Source organism: Mastomys coucha, unplaced genomic scaffold, assembly GCF_008632895.1.
Source record: "Mastomys coucha isolate ucsf_1 unplaced genomic scaffold, UCSF_Mcou_1 pScaffold12, whole genome shotgun sequence".
Taxonomy (NCBI): domain Eukaryota; kingdom Metazoa; phylum Chordata; class Mammalia; order Rodentia; family Muridae; genus Mastomys; species Mastomys coucha.
Window position 1 is genome coordinate 86,609,291 of NW_022196894.1, and position 8,428 is coordinate 86,617,718.

Consider the following 8,428-nt stretch of genomic DNA (forward strand, 5'->3'; position numbering starts at 1 on the left):
CTTGATGTAATCAGCAAAGTGTTTTAAACATGTGTTATTTTATTACTTTGTTCTATTACTATAAAATTGTTACCTTATTGGAGCATGATATTTAAGGTAACCTCAATCTGTGTTCTCGAGTGATGTTCTTTCAGGTTTACTTTACAATAAACCATCATTTATTCATTTGAAAATAAAATAACAAAATAAGAAGGAAAAAATCAAGCTTATTTCGTTTTGGTAAAAAACAGCATATGTACAAAGAAAATGACTATGTAATGATTAAAATCATCTGAGAGAACCGTGAGCTGTATTCTATAAACTATATGAAGAATCACCTAGAGACCTGAAAATTGAATCAGATCATTATTTGACCATGAGATCCAGAGAGAGGAGCACAAGTAACTCAGCTATGCAGCATTGTGTGTCCAGTAAATCACAACACTCACTACTCTTTCATGCAGAGATGTGTGACACTATAATGCCTGTGGTTTCCCCAACAACAACCCAGGTATATAAAAGGCCCTTGGTAGATGGTGACATCCAGACTCAAGTGACCTACTGCTTGTCTTCCTCTGAACACTCCACTCCTGAAAACATGTGTTACTATGGTGGATACTATGGAGGCCTGGGCTATGGCTATGGTGGCCTAGGCTATGGCTATGGCTATGGCTGTGGCTATGGTGGCTATGGTGGCTATGGCTATGGCTGCTGCCGCCCACTGTGCTGTAGAAGGTTCTGGTCCTTTGGCTTCTACTGAGGAGATTCAGCAGATGCTAACTCCAAATTTCTTCATTTCAGATGTTCTTAAATATCTTCATAAATTATCACCTTAATTTAAAATGTCTGAGGAATAATAGAAGCATAACATGCCCACCCCATTCTTCCTCTTTAATCAGATTACATGAATATTTGTGGTGAAGCTGTATATTCTCATCATAATGACTTCTAAAATGTGATGTGCTTGTATTCTTTCTCATTTCTCATATATGTGCTTTAAATAAAGTAATTTGTAGAAAATAATTGTTTCTTGTTGTTTTACTCATGTGAGATGCACATTTCTGCATTTATATTGGTTTGATTGTACATGTGAGGTTTTTTTGTTTTTTGTTTTTGTTTGTTTGTTTTCCTGTTTTGCACAAATGTAAAGGTATAAAAGGGAGAAGGAAAGAGAACAAGAATTCAGTTAGGATAGCTATGTTCTGAAGAATGGGTAGCTGTCCCTGAAGTTTAGTTTGACTACCCAGTGCCACACCCCTAGAGAAACTGACTCTCCCCCAACTAATAGCTATCAAATGGCAACAGACCCTTATCTAACAGGAATGTAGGCCCACATCGTGATATCATATTGGAATTTTCCTGCCTTGAACTTGCAGAGATTTTGCGCATTTTCCCCACAGTCTCTGTGAGTTCACAGGAGCAGCTCCCTGCTGTGTCTGGAAAACATGGTTTCCTTGTAATCATCTCTTATTTCCTTGAGTAGAGGTGAGAGTACCGCACCCTTAGTCTGTGCATTTGTCCAGTTTGAAATCTCTGTGATAATCACAACACACTCCAAATTGATTTGTGTCTGCTCAGAGTTGAGAGTTTCTCTAATCTAAATACATAAAAAGTATCCTTAAGGGTTTTTCTTTAAAAACTCTTGGTCTATTTATCATAACACTAGGATTTCTCGTAGGGTCTATTAGCAGGATCTTGTTCAAATAATGGTGCCAGGCTGGCTTACTTCTGTCTTGTGAACACAAATTCAATCAGAAAAGGGTAGATTACTCCCAAACTCTTCATGTTTCTATTACAGCTATGCACATGTATTAACAGTCTAGTCTAGTTTTTTACCTCACAGAGTTCACAGGTATTTAAAAGTAATCATGTCTCTTACCTTCCACTTGTGTCCATGCTACTATTCAGCACAATGAAAGTTACACAATAGGGGTGAAGCTATGAGGTAAGGATAAGCTTCAATTTTCTATGCTCTGTGACTTAGGTCTTCAACAACAGGGTTTTTTGATCCAGTTATGGAAATAAACAATAGTTCTGACCATAGCCTGTAATATTTGTATGCCTATGGGACCCCACTCATCAAGAATTCCTAAAGAGTAACCAATCCTGGAATATGGCTTTTATTTCATGGCCTGTGGTGTCTTCTAAGGGGATTGTTGGTCCAATATAGGGCCATTTTAACACACATATTCAATATGTATAGGAATATGAATATACTTATATCAAATTCCATTGATCAGTACATGTATTTTTAAAGTCAGTACTATGGTATTTGTTAATATAGCTTCATAAAAATCAATATATTTGTAAAAGGCCATGTGTATGTGTACAAAATATGTATATGGGGGCTTCTACAATGACAAGGAGATTTCCATGCAACTTTCATATAAGGTCTTTAGTGTTAATTATGTCTCCTTTCCTCCATTCCCATCAAGCAATCTACTGAACTGTTCTTGTTCCATTATAACTTTTACCCCTTGACACCACTGTAGTCTATCTCAAATTCATTCAGAGTCTGCCCCACTTAGGTACATGCATTTGACCTCCTACTGACATGTTGACAACTACAAAGCTATATTAGTAAACAGCATGACAATGACATTAAAAGCAGATGCACTGATCTGTGGGGCAATGGGCAATTCTGACAGCTGGAGTCCAGGAGACCAGCCACCTTGGAACCCCAGAGACCCACTGAGCATCTGCCCAGAAGGGACAGTAAGTGTTCGGTGATTTGTGCCTGAGACCAATGGCTCAGATTTCAGCCCAACCCCCCCACAACGACCCCTGCAGGAGAAGTGTGTAGTATTGGTCAAGCCTTCTTACAAGCAAATAAAAATTCTCAGCCCAAACCAATGAGAGATAACTGCTGCCGAAATCTGAATGACCCCCCAAAACTATACATATGTATGCTATCCAGGGAAGTAAAGCACGCGAAAGATCTACTCTGTAGTCTGAGCCTTCTGTTCACAGAGCTGAAACACTCGGGAAAAGATCTGCTCTCCCGAAATGTGGCCTGAAGCTGCTCCGCACTCCTCACTGGCTAGTCAGCCTGTAGGCCGAGCCCAATCCGACTCAGTACAGGAGAAACAGAGCATCTTGAAGACAGGGCAGAGACTCCTGGTCCCTCCTTGCTCGATTCCCTGCACCACGGCTCCCCCACCAAGCTGGGCCAGAGATCTCCGTGAGAAACCGCCGGCAATAAGACCCACACTGATCAATGGAATCTGATAAAATATATGAGCTACCTATCACAGGAAAGTACTGTAGGGAAATGTCTAAAGACTTTAGAGCAACAACATACAAATGTGACCTCATGAGACTATAAAGCTCTATATAATAAAGCACACCATCATTCAAAGAAGGATGGGCCATAAATCACAAGGTAAAGCTTTATCTTCTGTACAACAGATAAAAGTTTAGTATCTAGAATACACACACACAAAAAAAAACTAAAAAAATTCTAAAATAAAAAAAACAAATTACTCAAATATTAAATAGATACGATTCATTAAAAACAACAAAATGTTTAAAAAATAAAGATGTTCTTTTATAGAGTAATGAAATCAATATCTGTTAAAGGAAGAAAACTATGTAATGATTTATATCATATGGGAGAATCATGTGCTGTATTCTATAAAATACATGAAGAGTGACCTAGAGTCCTGAAAACTGTATCAGATCCATTATTTGACCCTGAGATCCTGAGGTAGGAGCACAAGTATCCCAGCTATGCAGCTCTGTGTGTCCAGTAACTCCCAACACTCGTGAGGTTTTTGGCAGTACAACGCAGAGACATGTGACACTATAATGCCTGTGGTTTCCCCAACAAATATAAAAGGCCTTTGGCAGATCATAACAGCCAGACTCGAGTAACCTACTGCTTGTCTTCCTCTAAACACTACACTCCTGACACCATGTGTTACTATGGTAGATACTATGGAGGCCTGGGCTATGGCTATGGCTATGGCTGTGGCTATGGTGGTCTAGGCTATGGCTATGGCTGTGGCTACGGTGGCTATGGTGGCTATGGCTGTGGCTGCTGCCGCCCACTCTGCTGCAGAAGGTACTGGTCCTGTGGCTTCTACTGAGGAGATTCAGCAGCTGTTCACTCCAATCTTTCTTCACTTCAGATGTCCATAAATATCTTCATCAATTTAAAATCTCTGAGGAATAAGACATGAAACACAGCATGCCCACCCTGTTCTTCCTCTCTAATTTCATAAACATTTGCAGCAAAGTTTTTCATTCTCATCATAATTCCATGTAAAATGTGATTTGCTTGCATTCTTTCCCTTATGTACATTCTTTAAATAAATTTTTAGAAAATGATTTATTCTCATTGTGAGATGTATGTTTCTGAATTTATGTGTTTGACTGTAGGTATGTTATTTTGTGTGTGTGTGTGGGCAAATGTGATGGTATTAAAGAGACAAGTAATCAGAGGAAGAGAGAAAAGAGAAGAAAATTTTCTCTTTAAACATTCTTCTATTGGTAGACAGTTTTAATATCTTCATATCTGTGTTATTATGATGTCATAATGAATATGGGAGGGCAGATGACCTTGTAGAAGTACCAGCAGTCTCAACTAACCTGAACCCCTGAGATCTCTCAGACACTGGGCTACCAACCAGGCAGCATACACCAACTGATATGAGGTCATCAACTCATATACAGCAGAGGACTGCCAGGTCTGGACTCAGTCAGAGATGATACACCTAACCCTCAAGAGACTGGAGGGCCCAGGGAGTGTGGAGCTCTGGTGTAGCAGGGCATGGGGAGGTGGGGACATCCTTGTAGAGATGGACGGAGGAGGTATGGGATGTAGAACAGTCAGAGGGTGCACCAGAAGGGGGATAAAAGCTGGACTGTAAAACAAGATTGAATAAAAATTTAAAAAAATGATATTTCTCTGAAATCATACTCTTTTCTTTTTAACTTACATTAGGAGAACAAACACAAATAGGTTCTCTAAATATTTCTCAATCTCTTCAGAAACTTCTACAATGAGTGTCACCATATACAACCGCACCCTGCACAGGCTTTCCTTTCCTTCATTTGTTCTCTAACACCCATTTCTGTCTAATTTCCATTTCATTAATAGTTATATTGAACAAGACATTGTGACTTTGACTTAAATTTTTAAAATTTTTTTAGTCATCTGTAGGTTTCCTTTAAGAATATTTTTATAAAGATTCTCTATTTCAATATCAATTAATGTTCTTAGTTTTATTTTTAGGTATTTCATACAAAATTTGTTTTTGACTTCTATTTCTTTGTTAAAGAAAAAGAATAGTGTGTATATTGCAGAACCTATTAGATTGGTATATTTAAACTTTTCTATTTTTTTATGATGCTTAAGCTTTTGAATTCAAATTAAATCATTTGTGAGAATAAGCAAAGAATATTCTAATTGTTTATTCTTTTCCTTATTAGTTCTTAGATAATCCCAGACAATGAGTGTGATTAAATATCATAGGTTTTCCCTGTCTCTTCTCAGACTCACCTACTTTATTGCAAACATACTTTGTGTTCTCTTTATTTTTCTTTAAACTTTTCAAGTCCAATTGATATGCCAGTATTCTCTAGGATGGGTAGCCATCACCTGATGTTTAGTTGCCTTACCCAGGGCTACACCCCTACACAAACTGACTCTACACCTTCTAATAGCTATCAATGGCAACAGACACTTATCTAAAAGTAGGAGTGTGGGCCCAACTCTTGATATCATGTTGGGATTTTTCTGCCTTGAGCTTGCACAGGTCTTATGCATTCTTCTTCTTCCACAGTCTCTGAGTTCATAAGAACAGCTCCCTGCTGTGTCTGGAAAACAGTTTCTCTGTTTTCTCAAGGAATGCTTAGAATAACCATTTTTTTCTAGTTTTGCATTTTGTCTAGTTTGAGATCTCTGCGATTATCACAATACACTCCAAAAAGGCATGCCTTTGCTCAAAGATGAGAGGTTCTCTAAACTAAGAACATAACAATGTCCTTAAAAGTTTTCTAAAATCTGTTCTATTTATTAGAATATGAGTAGTAGGACCTCCCTTAAGGGTTATTTGCAGTATTTTGTCCAAATAATGGCTCCATGTAGGATTGTATCTGTCTTGGAAACTTAAATTCAATCAGAAAGGAGTAGACTGCTCCTAAGCTGCTCATATTCCTATTAAAAGCTCTGCACACATACTAACACTTCAGCCATCTCTTTAGCTCATAGAATTCACAGCTTGTTAAAAAGGATCACACATTTTGTCTTCCATTATTGTATATACTACCATTTAGCCCAAAGAAAGTTATACAATCGGGGTGAAGCTTTGAGGTCAGGACAAGATTGAATTTTTCAATGTTCTATGGCTCAACTGAATCTTCAGCAGTGTTTTGTGGTCATGTACTGGAGTACACAATTACATTGGCAACACCCTGAGGCTTAAAAGATAAGTGGAGTGTTAATATGTGTCCTCAGCTGTGTATGTATACACCTATGTATGTATTTATGTATGTGTGTGTGCATTTTGTGTCATGTATATATGTGTAAGCATAAATATGATTCAGTAGATGATAGATGTGTGTAGATGCCAAATGAACATGCTATGTCATGTAATTTTTTTTCTTTGAACCAAATTGGTTCTTATTAGATTGGCTATCTCATGGAACACAGAGCCAGACTTACAATCAGTATGCCATTATACTCCTCTTTTATCTGAGTCAAATAACATTGAGGTGTAAGAATTTGAATACACCCACACTTCTTAATAGTTTCTTAGGGTTTTAAATTAATCCTCATACTTGCACAGCAAGTAGTTATCAACCCCACTGTCAAACTCACAAAGTTATATGTCTATCATTTTTCTGCAAAGCTAACTTACCTTTGCTTACCTACTCAACCATAGTGCCATTCAGAATTTCACCTACAAGACCTTCACATAGTTTTTCAAAGTGAAACACATGACACATATAGTTTATGCATATAAATGATCTGATATTTTAAAAGCAAGACATAATACAAAAAAATGCTTAGGAACAAACACATTACTATAAGATGCCAACTACACTCCAAGGAACAAATAACATAACCAATAACTAGCTTATTGTTCATAAGAAAGACCCAAGAAATATAATACTCAAGATATGATTCATTGAAAATAACAACAAAAAGAGGACAGAAATGACCTCCTTTCACAGAGGTAGTCAAAACACAACATATGTAAAAGAAAGAAACTATGCACTGATTTGTATTGTCTGGCAAAAGTATGTGATTTATTCAATAAGCAACATGACAAATGACCTAGAGTCCTGAAATTGTGTCAGATCCATTATTTGATCCTGAGATCATGAGGCAAGAGCACAAGTATCTCAGCTATGCAGCATTATTGTGTGTCCAGTAACTCCCAACACTCATGATGTTGTCTAAAGCACAGCACAGAAACATATGACACTATAATGCCTGTGGCTTCCTCAACAACAACACAGGTATATAAAGGGCACTTGGCACAAGGTAGCACCTACACTCAAGTAACCTACTGCTTGTCTTCCTCTGAACACTCCACTCTTGAAACCATGTGTTACTATGGAGGATATTATGGAGGCCTGGGCTATGGCTATGGAGGCTTAGGCTATGGCTGTGGCTACGGCTGTGGCTATGGTGGCTATGGCTATGGCTGCTGCCGCCCACTGTGCTGTAGAAGATACTGGTCCTGTGGCTTCTACTGAGGAGATTCAGCAGCTGTTCACTCCAACTTTCTTCATTTCAGATGTCCATAAATATCTTCATAAATTCCAATTTTAACTTAAAAATCTCTGAGGAATAATACAGGAAACAGAACATGCCCACTCAATTCTGCTTCTTTAATATGATTGCACTAATATTTGCCCCAAAGCTCTTAATTATTGCAATAATGATTTGTAAAATATGATCTACTTGCATTTGTTCCTGTATTATGAATATGTACATATGCTTTAAAATAAAGTGTTTCCTTGAATATACTTTTTTATTCTTTTACTAAATGTGAGATGCATGTTTGTGACTTTATATGTTTGGGTACAAATGTGTGCTAATTAGAAAATGTGACTGTTAAAAGGATTGAGAACAAGATGATCAAGAGAAGAACTTTCTGTTTAAATTTCTTCCAATGGTGGATATTTTTATTATCTTAATATTGTTGCCATTGTGATGCCACAATAAATTTAGAAGTACAGATTTTTCTTGGAGATCAAACCTATTTTTGCTGCAACTTAAATTTGGAGAAATAATATGTTAGTTCTCTAAATATCTTGCAGACTCCACAGTACCTCCTACAATGAGTGTCACCATACACAATCTCACTGGGTGCAGGCTTCTCTTTACTTCATGTGTTCTCTAACGCCCATTTTCTTTCTTTTTTTTTTCTATTTTTTTTAACTTTTATTGCATTATGATGAGAAAAGTTACATGATTTCAATTTATCTGAATTTG

The 8,428-nt window shown here is 37.3% G+C and overlaps 3 protein-coding genes across 3 annotated transcripts; all 3 read left to right on the forward strand.

Annotated features, from left to right (window-relative positions):
• Positions 1 to 577: 577 nt before the first annotated feature.
• Positions 578 to 739, forward strand: LOC116086574 (keratin-associated protein 20-2-like). Its single transcript, XM_031364782.1, has one exon. It carries the CDS (start codon positions 578 to 580, stop codon positions 737 to 739), a length of 162 nt encoding a protein of 53 aa, XP_031220642.1.
• A 3,154-nt stretch (positions 740 to 3,893) lies between these two features.
• Positions 3,894 to 4,067, forward strand: LOC116086575 (keratin-associated protein 20-2-like). The gene has a single exon (XM_031364783.1). The coding sequence runs from the start codon at positions 3,894 to 3,896 to the stop codon at positions 4,065 to 4,067; it is 174 nt and encodes a 57-aa protein (XP_031220643.1).
• A 3,466-nt stretch (positions 4,068 to 7,533) lies between these two features.
• LOC116086576 (keratin-associated protein 20-2-like) lies at positions 7,534 to 7,686 on the forward strand. The gene has a single exon (XM_031364784.1). The coding sequence runs from the start codon at positions 7,534 to 7,536 to the stop codon at positions 7,684 to 7,686; it is 153 nt and encodes a 50-aa protein (XP_031220644.1).
• The last annotated feature ends 742 nt before the right edge of the window (positions 7,687 to 8,428 follow it).